This window comes from Lichtheimia ornata (assembly GCF_029851405.1).
Source record: "Lichtheimia ornata isolate CBS 291.66 chromosome Unknown scaffold00011, whole genome shotgun sequence".
Lineage (NCBI taxonomy): Eukaryota > Fungi > Mucoromycota > Mucoromycetes > Mucorales > Lichtheimiaceae > Lichtheimia > Lichtheimia ornata.
In genome coordinates, this window is record NW_026695331.1 from 79,709 (window position 1) to 102,502 (window position 22,794).

The following is a 22,794-nucleotide window of genomic DNA, read 5'->3' on the forward strand; positions in this document are numbered from 1 at the left end:
GCGTCAGACTCCGGTTGAGGAGGTTAAATGGCCGCATTAGATTGTTGGCGTGACAGCTAGGTTTATGCAGGCAATACATATACATACAATCAAAGTGGATTCATGTGACACCAAGAGATGTATGACATTTATTCTTACTGTACAATGAATGAATGAATGAATGGTCACAATGAAGCTAATAGTATTACTGCGACCCTCCAGTTATACAAAAAGGGGAGAGCTCAAAAGTACGAGGATGATAAAGTGGCCCCGTTTTCAAATCTAAAAGACTAAAACGATAGCGATAATGATGGTGGATGATTGGTAGTAATGGATATACTAGGATGCTTATAGATAAGGCTCCATGCCAAGGCATTCGGCAACGGTGACGAATTTGACCTTGCCCTTGAGTTCATTGATGACCCAGGGAACAAGCTCGTTCACGGTTTGCTCATAGACCTGTGAACAATGAAACATGAGCAATCATTGACGGATGCAACAACAAGCACAATTTACCTCATGCTGCAAAGAAATATGGCCGGTTGCTCCATTCTTCAAGACCTCGTTGTATTCTTTCTTTTCTTCCACCAAATTGTGAGTGGCCCAATCTTGCGAATCGATATCCCACATGATGACACCCCTGGTTGAATACAGGTTAGCTCAAAAGCAAATGATTTTGTGCATAATGAATCCGATGCAAATGGATTTTTTTTTCACTTACCGATAACCAAGGTCTCCAAGGACCTCAAGCGCATTATCATCGTAAGCACCTTCAGGAGGGCGCATGACTAAAAGACGATACAAGGTTAAGAATCCATATTGCCATTTTGAGGTTGTTGTTCCATTCAAACTTACAAGCAGGTCTAAAACAGTAAAGGATGAGGTGAGATGACAAATTTCAATGATGGCATCATTACACGTGTGTATAACATACCTCTTGCCAATAGCATTATAGATCACGTCAGAATTTTTGTTCATTTGTTCCTCAATCTGGCTGCGGCCAAGGCCTTTAATATTCTTGTGCTGATAGGTGTGGCTTCCAATTTGGTGGCCAGCATCGCTCGCTTGCTTAAGAATGTCTTCATATGATTGGCCATTGACCTCATCCGTTTCGACGTTGCTACGTTTAAAGCAAAGTCAGTTTACAGGAAAGGTATGTAAAGAAGTTGCTATTACTTACGCGTAGTTATTGCCGTTGATGAAGAAGGTAGCCTTGACATCGTTATCATCAAGGAGCTTCAGTAATTGTGGCGTGAATTTGTATGGGCCATCATCAAATGTAAGGGCAAAGGTGCCAGATTCCTTGCACTTTGAGTAGACGTTGGCAGGTGCACGCTTAGCAAGCGGCATTGCAGATACGTATGAAGCCAAAGCAGCCAAGGAAACCAATGTCTTGAAGACCAATTGCATTGTGTTGTATGTGTGGTGGATAATAAAAGAAGATGTAAAAAGGTAAAGTGGGAATTAAAGAGAAACCCGGCTGCCTATTTATATTATTTCTTGGAAGCGTCATGTTGCCACCGCTGATGAGAAAGAAAAACAACCGGGCGCAAGCGGCGAGACGATATGGGGGGAGGGAGAAAAGTAAACTCGAGAGGATGATGCTTCTAACCGGAGTTGTGTGTTTTGCCTTTTACAAATCTCGTAAGCCCCTATCACTATATATCCATCTTATTACTACGATGATGAAGAAGCAACACCACCACCCTTTCTTTTCGCACACACCAACTACCCTTATACCAATATTACTTTTCCTTGCTACGCTCACCCCCTTTTCTTTGTACTACAAATGTAAATGCGCGCGTAAAGCAACCTCCTTTTCCCCTTGGAAGTCGACTCCCTGTTTTCCTTTAGAGGAGAACGAGATGACCCCCTTGAAATTGATCAAGCACATTATTGGGCGTCGTGTGTATCATCAACACTTTCATTGAGCTTGTGGCAACACAAAAACTTGTTTACGATTTGAGAACTCCATTTTGCATCAACCGATGTGTGTGTGTGACATGCCACCAAAGCCCAGCAACACATTTCCCAAAAACCAACATGACATGTCTTGATTTGGTTAAACCTGTGTTTTTGGAACATCGTTGTACAGAGTGAGGCGGCATGAACTTGGATCGCCCTTTGAGCTCGGGTTTTCCTGGGATGTGTGTGTGTGGGTGCGTTCCGTTTTGTGCAACCGCTATCGCCTTTTTGCTTTTTCACCATATCGGTAACGCCCCCCTTCATTGCCACAAACAGTCAAAAGTATATCGAAGAGTAGTGGTAGATGGCTAGACCAGGCCATTTTAAATGATCAGCATGTATGCTTTTCCCCTTCATGACCCCTGGTTACTTAAAGAGAGCTCGTGTCGTTCAATTGATGAGACGATGCAGGGCAAAAAATATATCCCGGGTCAAAGATGGTCGCTTCCGAATAGGAAAACTGTATTGTTGTCGGCTGCTGTTATGCCGTGTTGTTTCTGGAATGATAAGAAATTACGGCAAACGAAGACGCATTGTTGCGGCGATATGTCTCACTGAGTACATATAATTAACATTTGCGAATGTGTGTATGTTTAGCGATGGATAAAGCATGGGTGATGGGGTAACCTCTATTTTTGGCGTTTTTGTTTGGATTCCTCTTTACATAGACTTTAACGCATGTCATCTCATGCATCTGTTTCTGATTTTAGTTCTTGCCAAGATGTCATAATATTAGGTTGCACAACGCTATATGCATCTACCACCCAAGTATGAATCTCCAAGGAAATTCAAAGCCCCAACTCATGACGAAAATCCCCGTGAGACGGTTCCCAGCATTGTCTTTTCAAGAGGAGCTTTACCCATTGCATTCTTGAATTGTTGTACTGTAAAGCAAAAAAGAAAGAGGATTGGCTTGGTTTCTCCGAGAAAGGCCGTATATGATGTTGTAGAACGGATTTGCCGTCTTGCCGATAACAGTGACTCGAAAAGCAAATATGCAAGATGTCCATCAACTTTCCAAAGCTCAAGCATGCAAACTTATGTAACATGTCTATAACTTGTTCATCTCCGGACCTTTAACATCAACTTTGTTGCCTAGTCCTTGTTTACCTCCTGAAGAGTATAACCGATAACAGCTGTTTCAATGCCAAATGGTAAACTTGTCATTGTTTATTTTGTAAGGATCTCAACACCATCTTCAGTAACTAGCAAGGTGTGCTCAAATTGTGCTGAAAGCTTGCCATCCTTGGTTGTTGCAGTCCATGCGTCGGGCCTAAGATGTCTCAGTGAATATCAAACACGATGTGCCTTTTGAAAATCAAAGCTTACCAAACCACTTCACGGTGATCACCCTCACAAATCATTGGCTCAATAGTAAAGCAATGGCCAGGCTTCAAAATTCCAACAGCCTTGTTGTCTATGAAGCATCATATGAGTATTGCTATGGCTAGTGGGGAGAGAGGGAACACTTACTGGCATAATGAGGAACATCAGGTGGAGGATGGAAAAGTTGATTGATGCCATGTCCAACAAATGCGCGCACCACAGAGAATCCATTATTGTGTGCATGGTCTTGAATGATCTTGCCAAAGTCTCGGTATCGCATACCAGGTTTGACTATATAAAAAAGTTATTATTTGCCTTTTCCAAATCCTTGTCCAATACTTGCCTGCAGCAATTGCCTTATCCAAACATTCACGAGTACAATCCACCAACTTGCGTGCCGTCTCGCTCACATTACCAACACAGTATGTCTCATTCATATCACCATGGAATCCACCATAGTAGCAGGAGATGTCGATGTTGATAATATCACCATCTTCCAAAGGACGCTGATCCGGAATACCATGACAAATCACTAGTGGGATATGTTATTAGTCCCCTCCCCTATGGTCACCATCCATTCACCATCTTCTTCTTACCCTCGTTGACAGAACTACATGGCTCGGCAATCAGTATACATAACAATCAATGATGATGTGCGTGTGATACTAACGTGCAACATGACTTGGGAAAGTAATAATAGTTCAATGGTGATGGATATGCGCCGCGCTCAATGGTAGCTTCGTGGGCAATGCGATCTAGATATCACGTGACATATCAGCTTACATGCATTTGTCCCAAGCGCACACACATCACACACACTCCCCTGAAAAGCCTACCGATTTCATCTGTGGTGATACCAGGGCGCACAGCTGCAGCTGCAATATCCAAGACCTCACGTGTGATCTAATAGGAGGAGCCTCAGCCACACTGCGTATAGGCCAATGTCATGCTGCGCCTCGCTACATACCTTACAGACTTTCCGCATGCCTTCAATTTCTTCAGCGTTCAATACTTTGATTTGGTTGCTGCGACGATTGGCAATTTCAGAAGTGGGAATACCACCCTCAGCATAATCAGGTCGAGGAATGTGATCTGGAACAGCACGTCGAGGTGATAATGGATATACTGCACGCAACTTTCCTGTATAAGGGAACGTGGTGTATGGATCATATTGTGTGCCTGAAATACATAAACTACATTAGCAAACATTCACTCTATGCAATGAAGAGACCCACCTTGATGCTTCTTGTGTGCTGCCTTGTGAACACCCTAAGATCGACAACATGAGTGGACGAGATCGAGAATGTTGGTTGCACATTGCATACCCAGCTCTTTTTGAAGCAATCCTGAGAACAGAAGGAAGATCCTTCAACAATGTCTTGCTTGACACAAGTGGGGCATCGTAAATGAGCGGGTCGATCGCAGCTGACGGCCGAGCAAGTGGGTTCGGTGGTATCAACCATAGTTAAAGAAGCTGCACCTCCTGAGAAAAATCCGCCATCAAATTTATGCGGCGATGTTGACGCTGCCTGTCATGTGGGACGACAATCAAAAGAAGAATGAATCACACAATGTTTCTTTATTCAATTAAGTTAAACTTTTATGTATGTGAATGATTGATTAGAACAAAGAGTTGAGAATGGCAAAGGATAGTGACACAATCGAGAGACCAGCTGTGATGCGAACAACGTTTGCATTGGAGGTGGAGTTGGAAGCATGAGATCCAGAGCCAGTGCTTGAAGACGACGAACCACCGCTAGCACTAGAAGCTGGTTGCATACGAAGAGTGTTGGAATGACCAAGAGACATGCTACCGCTGCTATGGCTACCTGCTGATCCGGATGCCATGGCTCCTGCACCAGAGGCACTAGGCATACCAGTAGCAGCTGTACCTGATGCTGTTGCTGAAGAAGAAGATTGTTCACTAGAAACAACGGCACGGTTGGCAGCATCCTTGTCCATATCATCCAAATCCTCCTCATCCTCTTCTTCTGTGTCAGCGTTTTTCTTCTTTTGATCGGCTTCGTCGTCCATGTTTTTGTTCTTTTTCTCACTGACTTTTTCCTCTTCTTCCTCTTCCTCCTCATCTTCGTCATCGACGTTCTTGTTCTTGGATGGGCTGGTCTCTTTGTCCTTGTCATCATTGTTCTCCTTGTTCTTGCCCAAAGTGTTATCAACATCGACATCTTCCTCATCTTCTTCCTCATCCTCAGCATCCTTCTTCTTATCCTTGATATCTTCAACGTCATCCTCATCCTCGGCATCCTTTTTCTTGTCCTTGACATCTTCAACTTCGTCGTCATCCTCAGCATCCTTTTTCTTGTCCTTGACATCTTCAACTTCATCCTCATCATCGTCTTCGGCAATAGCAGTGGGTCCAGGTCCATATGCCACCTCGATGTGGGTCACCAACTTGGTCACTGTAACATCATCATCACCACCCACAAGGTCATCATTGTCCTTATCTTCTTGTTCTTGATCCTCATCCTCGTTCATACCGCCTTGTTCTTCCTCTTCATCAACATCGGCATCTTTTTGATTCTTGGCTTTGTCGTCTTGTTCATTCAACTTGCCAGTACCACCAGAAAGGATATCCGAATCATCGTTGTCTTCATCATCGGCCATTGCCTTGACTTGCTGGTGAATGATGTCACGTGCGTGTACTTTGTTACCATGGACATTCAATCCTTTGTCACGGTTATGCAATTCAGCGGCATGGGCTATAAGATAGATTACCAATGTTAGTGACATTATCATCATCATTGTTCCCATTGATCATGCTTACCCATAGTCACTGCCATAGTGGCAGCCAAAAGAACATAAAACTTGGATGTATGCATGATGATTACAACAGAGCGAATAAACACAAATGATTAGGCAATCGGTAACATTTGCAAGGATGCATACCTATTTATATAAGAATGGCTTCCCTGTCTCCAACATAATTTGAATTACAACTCTACGATTGGTTGGCATTTAAAAGATGGATCAATGTAAACAATGGATGAGCCAAGGTAGACAATAGGCCTAGCATGTATCATGATCCGAAATACTAATAAAAGCCATGTCATGGTTTATACGACTTGAGTGAATGGCGGTAGAGGATAAGAAGCATGTAATCTCATACTATAGGAATGAGCATTGTAGCCTGATCCAAGATGTGTTGCTGGTTTACTGATAATCTGGTGGCGAACACGGAGGAATGTGTTGTCACCTTGTTGTGTCTCTCTCCACACGAGCGCTATGTGAATGCATTTTGAATCGTCCTGACAACACCTTGCAGATCGACTGTTGTGGCACATCATTATTCACGCTACAATGTGTAATGGATGACAAGCGACCTGAGTATCTCGCATCGCTCGTAAACTTTTGATTTCTCTTTGAATAGCTGTACTTATTGTCAATGATCATGGAATTCACTTTTGCTCTCAAGATAAACCCACTCTTAGTGTATCAGAATAGGCATACATTTCTTACAAGAACGATAACACTATCACTTTTATCATTGCACCATCTAAGCTTAATCCACAAGCAACAGAAAGAGTGGGATAACCTAGATAAGTCTATGTAGCTACTATATCATGGCCATATGGGACCTTGCATGCTTGCTCCTAATTCTCAACGAGACGAGGGAAATTCATCAAGTAATCATCATCTTGCCAAGAGAAAGATCTATGCCATTGTCGTTGCCGTAATGTTTGTCATCATCACCTTTATAAAAAGATGAAGCAAATATGCAAGAATGCAAAGCCAAATCACCATCGATATCTCACCTTCATAGCGCCTAGGAACCCATATCAGTTGCTACCATCCATCCTCTCCAAAGAATTATGAACAATCAATCCCCCGTCATCCCGATAGAATCACCCATCAAAATACATCACGAGAAGAGTGCGTATTATCGTGCATTGATGATGACCAAAAGGTACAGGCTGGGAGTTGAAACCAAGGAGAGATGATGCCCAAAGTTGCACTACCTGACCAAGAACCTATTCAATTCATTATTAGCACACACGCACAATAAACACACTTTTCATTGTTTGTTTCATTGTACTTGCCTTTTCCATATACACAAAGACCCGTTGTTGTTGGTTACTGGAAACCGAAAACCATGGTGTAGTAGTGTTGAGCCGAAACAAAACGCCAAACCAGCCAACGTCTTGAAACCAAACTTGCCCCCTATATAAGCTAACACGTCAATGGAACCAGTTCCGCTGCAACATTGGACTCTGAATGTACCTGTTGACACCAAGCATAGAGCGAGAATAGCAACGAACAAGAGGAAGCAACGACATTGCCATGGCAACAACCACCCACCCACCACGCTCATTCCTCAGCACTTGGACACGCTCACTCCCTGACAATGCATGTTCAGAACTATGTTAATACCTCACAACCAACAAGAGCACTCTTGTATAATACATTACCTTGATCGGGATGTTGTGAATGGGATAAAAGCAGAGGAGGGAGAAGCGTCGTGGCTCAAGTCGTGGAGCTGCCCTCCCATATTTATCTCCCCACCACTATTACACTGAGGCCACTCAATTACCCCCTCCACACACATACACCATCCACCCATCCTCCTCCTCATGATATACAATACGTACAAGTAAATAAACGAAGCGATCCTCACGTATAGAAAAAGGGTATGTCTCATTTTACACTTTACATGATGATAATGAAGATCCAACAACAACCATTGTTTTACTACCAGGTCAGCTCGAATCAAGAAAGTTCAATGATGAAAATGATGGGCTATAGAAGGACAGTCGTTCACATGCATTGGATTGGGCAACAATGGAGAATGGGAGGACTAGGTTATTAGCTAGCATTTTGAACTCTTCCTAAATAGTGTACAAGGATCATGCATCGCCTGTGCTGAATGACTCAAGTTACACAAACACGCCCTCAGCATCTTTGGCTCTATTGTAGTGATACTACTTTACAATGAACAAAGACCATCTTTCATATACCATCACGCTTACAGCATATGTAAAACATAAAGGCACCTGTATCTCCAAACTTTACAATCAAACGTGGGCTCTTTAATAGATCAACGTGCTCGTCGGGGTCAAAGGAACCTTGTGTCAAAGTATGAAGTTCATCGTGGGCAATCCCAGATTTCGCAATGTCGCTACCAGCCAAACTGGATCCAGGGGTCAACCTCTTCGACGATGACGACCAAAAAATATTTTTTGGGCTGTTTGTGACATTGAACGCGAAACTTTCACATAAGGTGCTGTTGGCCAAGCCGAGCCCATTGCTGTAATAAAAAGCCCACGTTTCATTGTAAAGTTTGGAGATACAGGCACCTTTATGTTTGTAAGCGTGATGCTATAAGAAGAGTGGTCTTTGTCCATTGTCAAGTAGGTGGACTCTGGCAGAGCAAAAGATGCAGAGGGTCGTGTTGTGTAACACAGCTACGTTTGCATGAATGGAAGGGTCAATGTATAATTACTTTATAGATCATCTAGGAACAGGCATGTATTGCTAGCTAACGGCCACTTTTATCCAATCATCATTGCTCCGAGATCCACTGCATGGGAACGATGCCCCTACTCCAGACATTCATTTCCATGATTAAAGTAGGTTGATCCGAGCTGATTTGACTGAGCTGCGGTCAAAGAGAGATTACATCACTCTGGACATAAAGCACGCTCGATGTAGCTCAACCGATGTAATCTTGTGTGAGCGTAACTCAACCAAATCAGCTCGGATCAGCCTACTTTAATCATGGAAATGAATGTCTAGAGCAGGAGCATCGTCCACCTACAATAGAATGCACAAAAGTTGGGAATGCACAAAAGTGGCTATTAGCTGCCAATGTATGACATCAAAGTGAGGGTTGCGTACCTTTCATGCATTGTCCCTGAAGTCCTGACTTTTTAGCTGAGTTACCCAAAGAGGTCCTTCTGCATCTTTGGCTCTGCCAGGGTCCACCTACTTGACAATGAACAAAGACCACTCTTCTTATAGCATCACGCTTACAAACATAAACGTGCCTGTATCTCCAAACTTTACAATGAAACGTGGGGTTTTGAATAGAGCAATGGGCTCGGCTTGGCGAACAGCACCTTGTGTGAAAGTTTCACGATCAAGCTTGCCAATCCCAGATTTCGCAATGTCGCTACCAGCCAAACTGGATCTGGGGGTCGACCTCTTGGACGACGGCGACCAAAAAATATTTTTTGGGCTGTTTGCGACATTGAACGCGAAACTTTCACACAAGGTGCTGTTGGCCAAGCCGAGCCCATTGCTCTAATAAAAACCACATGTTTCATTGTAAAGTTTGGAGATACAGGCGCCTTTATGTTTTAACTATGCTGTAAGCGTGATGGAGTTGCTTTTTCCTAGTGGATGGTGTCGGCTGCATTAACGGAAAGATGAAGAGCTGAGTGAAACGGCACGTGGGGTGGTTACACAGACTTGTCCTTGACAGGTTGCTACACAAATGATGATGATGATGATTGCCTTTTGTGAAGGTACGTAAGTAAACAGTATCCAATAATGAAGGTGTGTCAAGGTATGCATCACATTTGCATGTAGAAGAAAGTCGAGCTGCATAAACCAATTTGTATATGTAAAAAGATACATATACATATTGAATGAGTCACTCATCCTGAAACTCAATGGAGGGACCGCTTCAGTTTTTCTCTTCTGAAGCTCATCCCACTTCCCACTCCTCCTTATTGTATAACAAAAGCCATGTACTTCTTGCTTGACCGATAACCGGACCACCTTTATTATTCCATCTTCGAAGCAATAGTATGTAATCCACAAGCTAGCAACCTCCAACAAGCGTGTAATAAATAAATAATGCTTTATTTCATCTAGCTACTGTATCTTGCTACTGTACATTGCCACCACCATCATCATAGTCGTCCTCCGTCATCATTCATATTCGTACTCGTACTCGGTCACACCAAACATCCAAAAATACACAAGTTGAAAAGAATGGGATCTTGCAGGCTTCCTTTTGAATCTCGTTGTCGTCATCATTGTCATTGTTGTAGATTGTTGTAGATGGGGTGATCATCGTAATCGTCGTCTCTACAAATAAGAAAGCAGGCAAGTTAGACCATATGGTACCGGAATGATGACGATTTGGTATACCGTTAGGCGATCCTCTCCAAGGAAGAAAGCAAATCAGAAGGAATTCACAAACCAAATCACCACCATACGAGCAACGTCGGGCGATCCCTTGTTCTTGAGAAAGCACTGCACGAATCACGCAAGGCCAGTTCGATCCATGGCGAGGAAGGACATCACTTACGTAGCGTCCAGGCTCATAGTTGTTCTCATTCATCCTCTCCAAAGAAAGAATGATCCCCAATCCTTCCAATCATTTCCCACCCCATGAAAAGAAATCCTCAAGGGAAAGAACGAGCCTATCACGAGGGAGCGCGTGTTGGTTAAACACATTCACAAGCTGTTGCAAATCCCCTTTTACCTCAACACGGTGACCATGCTCTTCCAAAAACCCATCGTCATCGACCCATCAACTCAAACGCAGGCCTATAGAGCCCTGGGCGCGTTCCAAGAAGCTTTCTCAGCACACTTGGCTGGTGCAGAGAGTGACGCAGCGGCCACTTGATACAGGCTGGGACTTGAACCCAAAGAGATGATGATGATGCCCCAAGTTGCATTGCCTGACCAAAGAAACCTATTCAATTCATTATACATAAGCACACACACAATAAACACCCTTTTCATTGTTTGTTTCATTGCACTTGCCTTTTCCATATACACAAAGAACCTCTTTGTTGTTGGTTACTGGAAACCGAAAACCATGGTGTAGTAGTGTAGTTGAGCCGAAACAAAACGTCAAACAAAACCAGCCAACGCCTTGACACCAAACTTGCCCTCTATACAAGCTAACACGTCAATGGAACCAGTTCGGCTGCAACATTGGACTCTGAATGTACCTCTTGACACCAAGCATAGGGCGGGTACAGCAACGAACAAGAGCAAGCAACGATATCGCCATGGCAACCACCAACCACCCAGCACGCTCATTCCTCAGCACTTGAACACACTCACTCCCTGACAATGCATGTTCAGAACTACATTAATACCTCACAGCTAACAAGAGCACTTTTTTATAGAACATTACCTTGATCGTGATGTCGTGAATGGGGTAAAAGTAGAGGAGGGAGAAAGAGAAGAGAAGCGTTGTCTCAAGTCGTGGAACTACCGTCCCCCAAGTTTAAATCCCCTACTGCTATTACACTGAGGCCACCCAATTACCCTATACACACCATCCACCCACCATGATCATCACCCTCACTATAGACAATAGGTACATGTAAATAAAGCGAATGGTTCTCACGTATAGCAAAAGCGTGTGTCATTGTACACTTTACATGATAATGATGATCCAACAACAACCATTGCCTTAGTACAAGGCCCTCAACAAGCATCAGCCTGTTTTCGCCTCAATCCGATGCATCCTCTTTCCTGCTATGCTCGATGTTGTCCTTAACAACAAAAAATCCTTCACTTTGCACACTACATGTACCAATCGCGCTCCCTCCGATAAGAAGATCACTCTTACTAGTAACTCAATATTGCACAAGCAAACATGGTGTGGTCAATATTCCGGAAATGGTCAGCGGATCCAAAAGCATCGAACATCATAGTAGGACCATCCGCATTGGCCACGTTACACAATGTGGAGCTCAAAGCCATCACTTTTAAAAGAGTAAAAAGTTCGACTTTCATGAACAACGCATTGCAAATCCAATACCCCTTTTTTGAAATAGGCCTGGCCACATCACTATGAGCAAGATGAGTAGCAATTCATCATTTCTGGTACGGTTGTAATGGTGCGAGTATATCGGATTTGAAACAACCATCATCTGCTGATTCACATTATGCATCACTGTTTCCAGCGTTCACGTGTCGTCTGATGGAAGTGACAACTTGATCATTGATAAATTGGAAGACAGCTTTCAGCGAGTTTAGCTGGCAATCACAAGCGAGTGTCAACCCCAACGTGCCTGTGGATATGAATCCCTTGATCTTTTGTAGACGTAGGATAATGACATATAGGACTGCACAGCCGAAGAATAGCAAAGTAGTGTAAAGTGAGATCGGAACCTTGACTAGCTAGTTACTTTTAATCACATCGAAGAAGCTGAAGTATCCCATCACCACGTCAATGTTGTCATGTAATCACTTGTCGCCGCTTCCCTCAATATTACTTGCGAATCACTGATTTCACATCATGATTTATCATACTACAAATGCCTCTTTTCCTTTTTCTCACTCTTCTTCCCACTCGACTCAATTTATCAAGTTCCAAACCATGTCTCTCGTGTCAAACGCAAATACAATGAACCAATCATCCACACCTACTCCCCTCTCACCCCCATCGCACAGCAACTGTTGTTGCGGTCGAGACAATTGCCATACCCGTCAAAAGTGGCAAGAGGACATGCATGAATTGAAGAATGATGCCCGTACAGTTGCTGGTAAGTCATCCATAAATGTACCCGATTACTTGCCTTCTTGTTAATGCATGCATCACATAATAGACATCGCCCAAGAACTTCTCAAAGAAAATGAGCAACTTGAACAACAATTATCTGAAAGAACCAAACAAGTGCAACAGGTAACTCATTGTATTACTTTCGAGAGGGTAACAGCGCTTTAAACGTGGTCACATGTATAGCTTGAAGCTCGTTTGGAACGTGTCAACGCCATGTACAAGGATGTCAAGCATGATTTGAAAGCCAAATCAAACCAAGTCAGGGACATGCAGCTCTTTGTGCAAGACACCGTGTGCGAAGCTCGTACTCGAGAGGTGATCTTGCGCGGAAAGGTGAGTCGTGTGGATCTGGTGATATCGTGAATATGCGATCCTGATCCTCTTGTATGTGTAGCTCAAAGCGGCTGAAGGCAAGACAATCGTTGCTGAACACAAGTTGAAGGTTGCAGAGAAGATCATGGCTAAAGACAAGCCCACCAATGATAATCAGGGTAAGCAATATGCAGTGTGCACGTCCTTGCGCTTTCCTTTGTTGACTTTTGTTGTCTCTTTTTGGGATAGGTACACCACTCTTGCCGCCTCAACCATCCCACACAAAGCCGCCACAACCATCCCGCAAGAACCTTCCTCCATCAACACAACCGCAACCTTCTTCTTCCAACGTAACCCGACCACCACCACCATCACAACAACAACAACCATCATCATCATCTAAGCCCGCATCCTTGAAACCTACACTTGCCGCCCGACCATCTCCGTTCGTTTTCAAAAACGTCCAACCTGTCAATGTATGGACCACAAAAGTGACCACTACATTACAGAGATTGAAGGCGACGGATCTCCATTCCATGAAGCAACGAGCGGGCCGTCCCTATGACAAGGCGGACACAAGTGCAATAAGCAATTCGTTGATCCAAAGCATACTGTTTGATATTGAGCGGCTCCACACAACTGAACACGCCCCAATATTGGATATATGCAAAGCACTACTTTACGAAATCGGCGAGTTGCGTACAAGGTTGAACGATAGTTTGTAGTAAAATAGCACCATTTGTATTAATATTAAAGAGCCTAACATGGCTTTTGTATAATGATAAACATGCCCGATAGTGTTGCTTGCTTGCGTGTATGATACGTGACAACAATGAATTTTAAGGGGATGCTCATTGAAGTGGTAAATCGTAAGTCGTATCCTCCTATGCCACCATCTGCCTCGAGATTAAAATGATTGTGACCCATGGATACATCGTTGTGATAAGGTTGTTGGTACATAGTAAGATCACAGTTGTCAAGGGATACCAGCCACCCCTTTTCATAACAAAGCTTCAATCATCTGGAGCTGGGTATCTCATTGGCCGATCGTTGACCAAGTTGCTTTTTCTCGAGTATACATAATAGTATGCATTGGGATACTCCGTGTCAATCGCAACACCTTTGCCATTGTTGAGTGTTCAAGAGGAGCTCATACGTATGTGGTATCACTGATTTATGGTACAAAATCAAACTACGTGCATACATGTACATAATTCAGTGGTATAGCCTTTCTAGATACTTGGTGTATATAGCGAGAGAGATCCTTAACAGTGGTATGTCTGGTTTTTGGATAGTAGGCATATGCACGTGATGACGTGCTCAAAACAAAGGATGATTCCAGAGGGCGTAATGGGTACGTTGCAAATGAAAGCTGCTTCCTGATTAGGAGGGAAAAAGGAGGGCAGTGTCATACATTGATCCTTCCAATCCTGCAAATCAATTTTGTTACACAAACACGTCCCTGTTCATCGTTGGCTGTATCAGGGACTAGCTTGACAATGAACAAAGACCATTTGTCATATAGCATCACGCTCACATCATATGGAAAACACAAAGGTTCCTGTATCTCTAAATTTTACAATGAAACGCGAGGTCTTTATGAGAACAAAGTTGCTCGTCGCGGTCAAAGGAATCCTGTGTGTAAGTTTCAGGATACTGTTGACCCGCACAAGCAGCTCTGTTCTATTAAAGAGCCCACGTTTGATTGTAAAGTGTAGAGATACAAGTGCCTTTATGATTTACATAGCTATAAGCGTGATGCTATATGGAAAGTGGTCTTTGTTCATTGTCAAGTAGCTGGTCCCTGACAGAGCCGAAGATGCTGATGGGTGTGTGTAACACAGCTGAGTGGATAGAACTGGAGTGTCAATGCATGATAGAGACACAAACTTTAATTTCCTGTTCTACATGTATTGCCAGCTAATAGCCCATTCCTCCCATTCACCTTTGTTGCCCAAACCAATGCATACAAACGATTCTTCTGCTCCAGCTCATCATTTCCATCATTCAACTTTCTTGATTCGATGGGATTTGACTGAATAACGCTTAAACAAAGAAACGACATCCAAGGCCATCAGCTCAACTCCTTGCAATTCCCACTTCTTCCACTCACCGCTTCTTGCCTCTTGCTCCCATTTTCAACTGTTGGCCCCATTCAAGTATACAACTACCACCTGCGAACGATTGTCCTGCTTCAACCCATCATGTCAATCCTACGGTTGCCATGATCCGATTGTCTTTGACTGAATGGGCAAGTCCATGGCGTGTGCACTCTACTACAACACGCGAATCACTCTACTACAACACACGCTCTTGCACGCTCCTCTGCCACAACCAATCGCAACGGAATTCATTGCAGCAATTGCTATCAGCAAGGTCTTCACGCCGTTGTGTCAAGTTACTTGCAGCAAGTTGTCTTGCAGCCTTGTTTACGTGGACAGCAGATAGCCCATTGTATAGAACCATCTTTATTTACACGTAGCAGCTTGCTTCAATACATACGACTTCTTATGGATATGGATCTTGTTTTGGTACATGGATGGAAGGAATTGGGGTATATACAACGTGTGGAAAAAGAGGGTAACCATTGTCACCTGGATCATTATGGATGCTTGATACTATCATCCTGAACGATTGGTGCATCCAAGTATCGAACTTACACGCTATTCCATGGCAGCAACTATCATCATTCAACTCGCATGTTGTATAGGATAAGTCGTTACCACTTATAAGGACCACTTTACATCCATCCATCCACCTTTACACAATGCACACCCAAAGGATTAAACTTCCCACATCGATGTATCTCTTCCATTGGAGCAATTCATTGTACCCTTCTTCAATCTATCTCTTGTACATGATGTTGATTAAAGGATTGCGTTGCCAACCATTTATAAGTCTCAATAAGACCTTCCCTCTTCCTGAGATGGACCTCTTGTCGTGTGTGGGTACTTGGTTGATTATACTATAGATAGATGTATGGTATTGGCAAATGCAGGATTGTAGAAGTATACTGCGTCCATTTGTGAATGCCGTGATAAAGGAAGAGGAAGAGTTTGATTGATTCATTATGTCTCGATTGTACAACTAACATCCCTCTTTTCGTTGCAACGTAGCTATTTTATTACTATACGGCGGGAGAGGGTGTACGGGGACTGGGATGGTGATGATAACAAAGCAATGAAATACAACAATGGCCTCTCTTCTTATTCCGCCAACTTCTATTATTCTCACCATGGGGGAACATCACCACCGCCACAAGAAACGAAAGCATGAGGATCACCACTCGGAAAGGAAGCGCCATCGTCATTCTGAAAAGAAGCATAAGCGCCATCACTCTCGACACGAGTCCAAATCGTCCACTTCGTCAGCCAATGACCTGGAGGAACTTAAACGGCTTGCCAAGCTATACAACAAAAAAGAGGAAAAGAAACATGACGACGCTTCTACTACAGTATCCAAAACGCACAGTGGTGGAAAACAACGTGCACCTATGATACCACAAACCAAGGAGGATTATGAAAAGCAACGATCCGTTATCCGACATGAATACGATCCAGAGACTGGCAGAATGCGGTGGGATGGGGATAAGGGGATAGCTTATCTATGTATATGATGGTGATGAGCTGATCATGTAAACACCACCTCCCCTTTTATGTAGGTTGGTTCGTGGATCTGGTGAAATCCTTGAAAGTTTGGTTAGCCGTGATCAACATCGACAAATCAACAAGACTGCGACAATGACGGATGGAATGACATTTCAAAAACACGTGAATCGAGGTATGTAGTAAACTTTTTTCTTGGAGAGTGTTTAATCACTAAGCCAGTAATTATGCATATGCGTATATATATATATGTTGTGTGTTGTATGTGCGTGAATAACATAGAATAATTACGAAATGAGATTGCGAAATAAAGCTATAGGATTATGCAATATGTATAAATGAATGTGTTATGCAGAGGATTGGAAAGCAGGTGTCAATGAGAAGACGTAATGATAGTCAGGTTTAAAGGAATGTGTCATGCAACCATGGATCACCGTTGAAGAAGCTCCAATGCCCGATTTGCTGTATAAGATTCGCATATCCGCTCCTTCAAGAACTTGGATCAATTCGCTCTACAAACATCATAGAAATAAGCATTGTATTGCACCACTAGACTTCCTTTATACCACTTACTGTTTCCGCATGTCGTACTTCAATAAAGTTAGGATCAAATCCAATCACGTAAGGATAGCAGAATGCAACAGAACGTGGTGTGCCATGCCATTCGATTCTACATACAATTGATCCCCATTAGCTATACCATCCCTTTATCCATCATCATGTCATTACTGGCATCTTACCTTGGTTGACCATGAATATACCTGCCCTTCATATCAACGAGGAAAGCAAATTCATTGTAGCAGAGGAGATAATTGCTTTGACATCGGAACATGCCAAGGGGTATCAGTTGATCTTGACGCTTTTGCACAAATTGGAAATCCGGATCGTCTAATTCTGGCAGTGGATGGTTCCTCAGCGTATCCAAGCTAATGATCTCAAATCCTCGTTCGCATACAATGGCAAGTCGTTTGTTCAGGATGTGTATTGCCGATGATTCAGCGCCAATATAAAAGTCCTACATAGCGCAAATAAAGACGTCAGTGATCATTGTAACAACCACATAGCCGTGGTAGGACTTACCCTGTATGATTTGAACCAAGATGGCGCCCTGCTCAATAATCCCGTTTTGGTATTCAGGTATTTGCTATTGCGTGAATCTCTCAAATCACCGCATACAGGTTCCAATGCCGTAAACACGCTGTCGACACCCTTTTTCTTTTTGACCACCACAATGACTCGACGATCGCATACTCCAGCTTGGAAGAAAGAGACGCTTTTGGCTAGTTGATAGGATGGTAACTTTTGTCGAGATTTTAGTGATGACGTCGTTGAAGTTGGATCCAATGCATCAAGTGGGTATGCCATCAACACCTTGTCTATTGGGAAAAGTTTAGCATAAGATGATGATGGGAATTGCTGTGTGCACACACATACCTGCCAACACGAGAAAGATGTGATAATCTTGTAGGACTGCCAATTGAGTCACACTGGCAGTGTTCAATACTTTGGTCAAATTGGAGCTGCCCTCTGCACCCATCCATACTCCTTGTTCAGTGCCAATGGCCACCATTTGCTGTCCACGTGCTCCCACTAGAAACGCATAATGTCAATAAGATGGCTGCTATTTTTTCATACCATGCCATTTACTTACCGAATGCAGCGCTGCATGTCACCTTTCCATTGCTAGCAGGGCCACTTGCTGTTGTAAAGGTTGTATCGCTCAAAGTCTTGATATTGAACACCTTGCGCTCAGGGTGTGCCTCCTCAAATGCTGCCTTTGCATCCATGATCTTTGTCTTCCACTCATTTCGGGTTTGGGCATCTGGTACGTGGAATACATAATCGCCTTCCTTATTACCAAGGTGTCGAATGATGAGCGTGGATGATGTGGGTGGCGTTGTAACGGGTGGACTTAGAGGTGCGGTGGAATGGTAGGATGAAGACCATGTTGAGCGGTGACTTGTGTTGGATACACCATTGGCATTCTCACGTACGGTGAGCAGCTCGAGTGGGATAGGGCGTCTCCAAACATAGTGAATGTTGTCTCTTGGTTTGGTGATGAGTAACAAGTGATCAAACAGGTACAAGTGATGCTCTTTGTCTTCCATGTAGATACGACGCTTAACGACACCCGAGTGTAATAATTGACGGCCCTTTTCTCTTAACCTTAGATCCACAAAAGGTGTCCCCGATTTGAACTGCAAATTGTCATCGACTTCGTAAATTGCCAATTTCATGCGTGTCTCCTTTGTCAAATCATCCGTTCGTGTACAAACGCTCCTGATAATCTCGTCGCATCGAATGAGATCATGTCGATCGGGATGATTCTCAGGTGTCTTTTCAAGAATGGCCTTAATCAACAATGGATAACGCTGAAGGCGACTGAGAGGCGTGATCAAAAAGTGACGAAAGGGTAACTTGCGACACTCGGCCTGTTTCTCACGTTCGCGTACAAAGTTCTGAAATAGGATATTGTTGCTCGTCTCTCGTTTGATCAAATACTCAGCGACTGGAACATGCGGACCATAACGGGTATATGCTTTCATGAAACGGTCCACGTAGCGAAGCATGATGTTGCCAATTCGATCCACAAATCCACCTTTTGACCGCACTTGACACAGCGTTTGGTAGTCGTGTAATTCACGAAAGAGGTTCTTGTGCATCACCAATAGTTCTTGGTAATTGCTGAAGACATTATCACAAAAGGCGTCGCGACGTCCCTCATCAATACATTGGGCGGATCGAAGAGTGCGTGCATATATCTAATTTTTTCCATCATGTTAATAACAAGAAAACGACACCTTTGAAAATGGTATTGGATTATTACCTCGTCCAGCAAGCAAAGATCACGCACGTAATTGTCTTCGGTGTAAATCAACTCATAGATGGCTTCTTGTCGTTGAATCTCCTTCTTGGGAGTGTCTTTGATAATAGCTGCGGGGACACTTGCTTGCCATGCCTTTGAAAACGCCTATAATGATATATTGGGTTTAGCATAAATGATGTATACGTAAACATGTCGTACATACCGTATCATGTGAAGAGGCAACGGACGACGACGTAGCTGACTTGGTTCTTTGAACAGGTCGCTGTTTATTAAAAGAAAACGCCAAGAGCTTTGTTAGCTATAATTTGCATCCACCAGATAATAGAAAACTTACTTGTGTGTCAGATTCAATCGACGCTGTACGCTTTACGCGGTTGGGACAAGACAATGAATAACATCCAATAGACCCAGCAGTACACGTCTGAGAATAACACGAGGAAAACGGGGTATAGACGCCGTGTGGATATTGTCCTTCATCCTCATCCAATCCAATCACTGTGTAAATCTCGGATGCATCCGTATAGAGCTTGTTCTTCCTCAAAGACTTTTCAGCATAGCTTGTTGGTGTAATGAGTGGTGGTGAAGTGTGCATCAATGATCTCGCAACCTCCTTGTATTGACCATCCTTCAAGTCAAATGGGACAATTTCTTTCATGATCCGCTATTATTGCACAATGATGATTAGAGTGATGATCCCTTATACCCACAATACTACATTACCATTGCTTCCTCGCCTGTAAAGCAAAGAGGATATTCATCAGAGCAATAAAGGCGGCGGGTGTTGTTGAGTTCTTGGACATGACGCACAAACTCGTTGGCAAGAGTGGAAAAGAGTGCAAAGTTGTTGCTGGATTCGAGTCCTTGTATGGTGGGCACATCACTATTCGTGGATCGTTGACTCGGTAGTCGTTCAACAGGATCATGGTGTTCTTTTTCATGTGGAGGAGAAGGTGGTAGTCTTGTTGTGGCTGTGGTGTTGGTGGAGGTTGCATTCTGAAGAGAAGGTGTTGAACAAACCGCACGCACCGTGTCATTGTCATCGCTGCTTTCATTGTTGTCAGGACGTGCAGCTAAATGGTGAGAGTGCTTTGCTCCATTGTTAATGTCCAATGTTGAGAATCGGGTGGGGGGTGGGTGAAGAGAGCTTACTTCCTGCTGCGACTCGGGTGGGTAGAGGTAGAAGCCAGGGTCGTCGTCGGCGGCGGCACTGCTACTGCTGTTACTGAATTCATTGATCATCATATCCAAATCTTGATATAAAGAATGGACCAAGCTTGGTCGATGCTCATAGTTTTGAGTCATCAATGAAATGTGCTGTGTGCGTGGATGTGTGTGTGAGGAGAAAGAAGGAAACAAAAGAAAAGGGACCAACAAGGGCTTGCTATCATGGAGTTTTTTGGGTTACCAAATAGAGTTGTGTGACCCTGCGGCGCCACACATATAACACACACTTTTCACAGACAGTGCATCAACCGCCAAGGGTTACACGTCCCACCAACACCATCAACTTTTGGGAAACATCCAAGGAGTCGATTCGCAATACTATGCGGACACCCATTTCCGCACCTGTGCATTCATTGCCTTTGCATTTACATTTCAAGATCACACAATGAACCATGCAAGGCAAGATAAGGGATGTGGGGAAGCCTTTTTCAAGTATCCGCAGCACGTGCACTACTGTATAGGAAAAACAATATGCTCAGCCCAAGCGATCGCTTAGCCAAGTATTTTTGTTTTTAAAGTACTCGCTGTGGGCTGGACCATTGTTAATGTAGGACGAGATCCCTCGTCCACCACTCCAATACTACTACTACCCACCTTGATTCATGCATTCACTCTTATGATGGTGATATTAATTGAAAGGTAAAGGGATCACTTGACCTGTTAAAGAAGATCCTCCTATCATGCCATATGCCTGTAAGTTGTTGTTGTTGTAGATCAAATGATGATCCATTGTCGTTTTATATACATACTACTATACCAAGTGATGGGATTGTTGTTTAATTGGACTCAGCAAAGGATGCATGAGATGATGGGGTCTCCCCTTTTCCCAAGGAAATTGAATCCTGCATCATCATGCTGAGTTGTGTATCGACGATGCCCGGAAGTCAGGTGCTAGTAAACAATAAAAATGGGACTTTACTGATGTGAGTATGATGCGATCCATATGTAACATAGGGTGTCACAGGCGTTCAACTACCTGTATCACGGAGGATGGTTGTTATTGGATTTTGGTGATCCCACTATTCAGCTATTATGTGCCATTGACAAAGAGCAATAAAGGCAAGATGATCGGGCTAAGACCTTCCCTTCGTCCCACAATGCCGATTTTTCTTACACAAAGGATGCCATTTATTTATTGTGAAGGGCAACAATGGGATCTTTAAACTTGAAAAGTGCTCTTTTCCTCCTTTTTGACAAGCATCTATAAATTCTTTTGTACTTGTAATCTTTCACGAATGACATGTTTTGCTTGTAGGCCAAAGAGGGTTGATCGCGCTAAAAGAGGCCCTCCTGCCAAAGGTGATACATATCCTCGACACGCAAAATGGAAATTCGTATCATGCAAAGATGAATAAGAAACTTAATGTGTGAGTGACAAAGCCTCAAGTGTGCTGCGTCGTCATTCATTTACCCTCTCTCTTTGTCCATTGCGGCGCATGTACCATATATCAAACATTCAAAACTGTTGCACAACAGGATAATTTGCTCCCTTTCGATCCACAGTTTCCTGATAAGGCTTTTGGTGATGCGAGTGACACGAAAGGAAACTTGTCGTCATGCATGTTGTACATTCTTTGATACCTTACACAAGATGTGTCTCTGCAACCTTGACGTGATGGCAGCAGTGTTGTTGGATGGACGCCGTTACATACACCACCATGCGGGCTGTAGTAAATTTTTCCACCTAATCCATATTGCAGATGCATCTCGAGTGGTACTGTAGCAACCTCAAAAGGAATGTGAGTATGTGGTTCATCCAGCGAGATGATTACGTTTTATCTTATTAAAAGGTCCCTAAATCACAATGGCAATAGTGACAATGAAAGTGTGACGCTAACAATGAAACGCTAAAGACTATACAAGTATGACTACGGGAATAGATCACAAAATAAGAGCATTCACTATGGTACTCTCATCCAATTTTGAAGGAGTGTCAGGAATAATCCAAGTACAACCCAATGGAAAAAAGCGCTGCGTGGAAGTAAAATGGATGCGACACATTTATAGCTGCATGATGGGGTTTGGTTATTTCAGTATGTAGTTACAAAAAGGAGGAAAGACGATAC

The 22,794-nt window shown here is 43.3% G+C and overlaps 6 protein-coding genes across 6 annotated transcripts; 2 read left to right on the plus strand and 4 right to left on the minus strand.

Moving 5' to 3' along the window:
- Positions 1–327: 327 nt before the first annotated feature.
- Positions 328–1,389, minus strand: O0I10_003371 (uncharacterized protein; the record flags this gene model as incomplete). Its single annotated transcript, XM_058483442.1, has 6 exons — positions 328–438; positions 496–619; positions 701–767; positions 835–842; positions 914–1,099; positions 1,160–1,389. 6 exons carry the CDS (start codon positions 1,387–1,389, stop codon positions 328–330), a joined length of 726 nt encoding a protein of 241 aa, XP_058345641.1.
- A 1,725-nt stretch (positions 1,390–3,114) lies between these two features.
- On the minus strand, positions 3,115–4,733 carry O0I10_003372 (methionine aminopeptidase, type I; the record flags this gene model as incomplete). Its single annotated transcript, XM_058483443.1, has 10 exons — positions 3,115–3,217; positions 3,274–3,361; positions 3,418–3,561; positions 3,614–3,802; positions 3,867–3,880; positions 3,941–4,025; positions 4,107–4,173; positions 4,238–4,449; positions 4,506–4,539; positions 4,596–4,733. 10 exons carry the CDS (start codon positions 4,731–4,733, stop codon positions 3,115–3,117), a joined length of 1,074 nt encoding a protein of 357 aa, XP_058345642.1.
- A 157-nt stretch (positions 4,734–4,890) lies between these two features.
- Positions 4,891–6,110, minus strand: O0I10_003373 (uncharacterized protein; the record flags this gene model as incomplete). The annotated part of the gene is made up of 2 exons (XM_058483444.1): positions 4,891–5,990; positions 6,056–6,110. The coding sequence occupies 2 exons, from the start codon at positions 6,108–6,110 to the stop codon at positions 4,891–4,893; spliced, it is 1,155 nt and encodes a 384-aa protein (XP_058345643.1).
- A 6,467-nt stretch (positions 6,111–12,577) lies between these two features.
- O0I10_003374 (uncharacterized protein) lies at positions 12,578–13,797 on the plus strand (the record flags this gene model as incomplete). The annotated part of the gene is made up of 5 exons (XM_058483445.1): positions 12,578–12,743; positions 12,807–12,883; positions 12,944–13,093; positions 13,155–13,251; positions 13,322–13,797. The coding sequence occupies 5 exons, from the start codon at positions 12,578–12,580 to the stop codon at positions 13,795–13,797; spliced, it is 966 nt and encodes a 321-aa protein (XP_058345644.1).
- A 2,510-nt stretch (positions 13,798–16,307) lies between these two features.
- O0I10_003375 (uncharacterized protein) lies at positions 16,308–16,860 on the plus strand (the record flags this gene model as incomplete). The annotated part of the gene is made up of 2 exons (XM_058483446.1): positions 16,308–16,648; positions 16,734–16,860. 2 exons carry the CDS (start codon positions 16,308–16,310, stop codon positions 16,858–16,860), a joined length of 468 nt encoding a protein of 155 aa, XP_058345645.1.
- Positions 16,861–17,024: 164 nt separating this feature from the next.
- Positions 17,025–20,806, minus strand: O0I10_003376 (uncharacterized protein; the record flags this gene model as incomplete). The annotated part of the gene is made up of 11 exons (XM_058483447.1): positions 17,025–17,189; positions 17,251–17,347; positions 17,418–17,692; positions 17,758–18,053; positions 18,112–18,267; positions 18,329–19,439; positions 19,505–19,648; positions 19,707–19,766; positions 19,839–20,165; positions 20,225–20,590; positions 20,654–20,806. 11 exons carry the CDS (start codon positions 20,804–20,806, stop codon positions 17,025–17,027), a joined length of 3,150 nt encoding a protein of 1,049 aa, XP_058345646.1.
- Between the last annotated feature and the right edge of the window lie 1,988 nt (positions 20,807–22,794).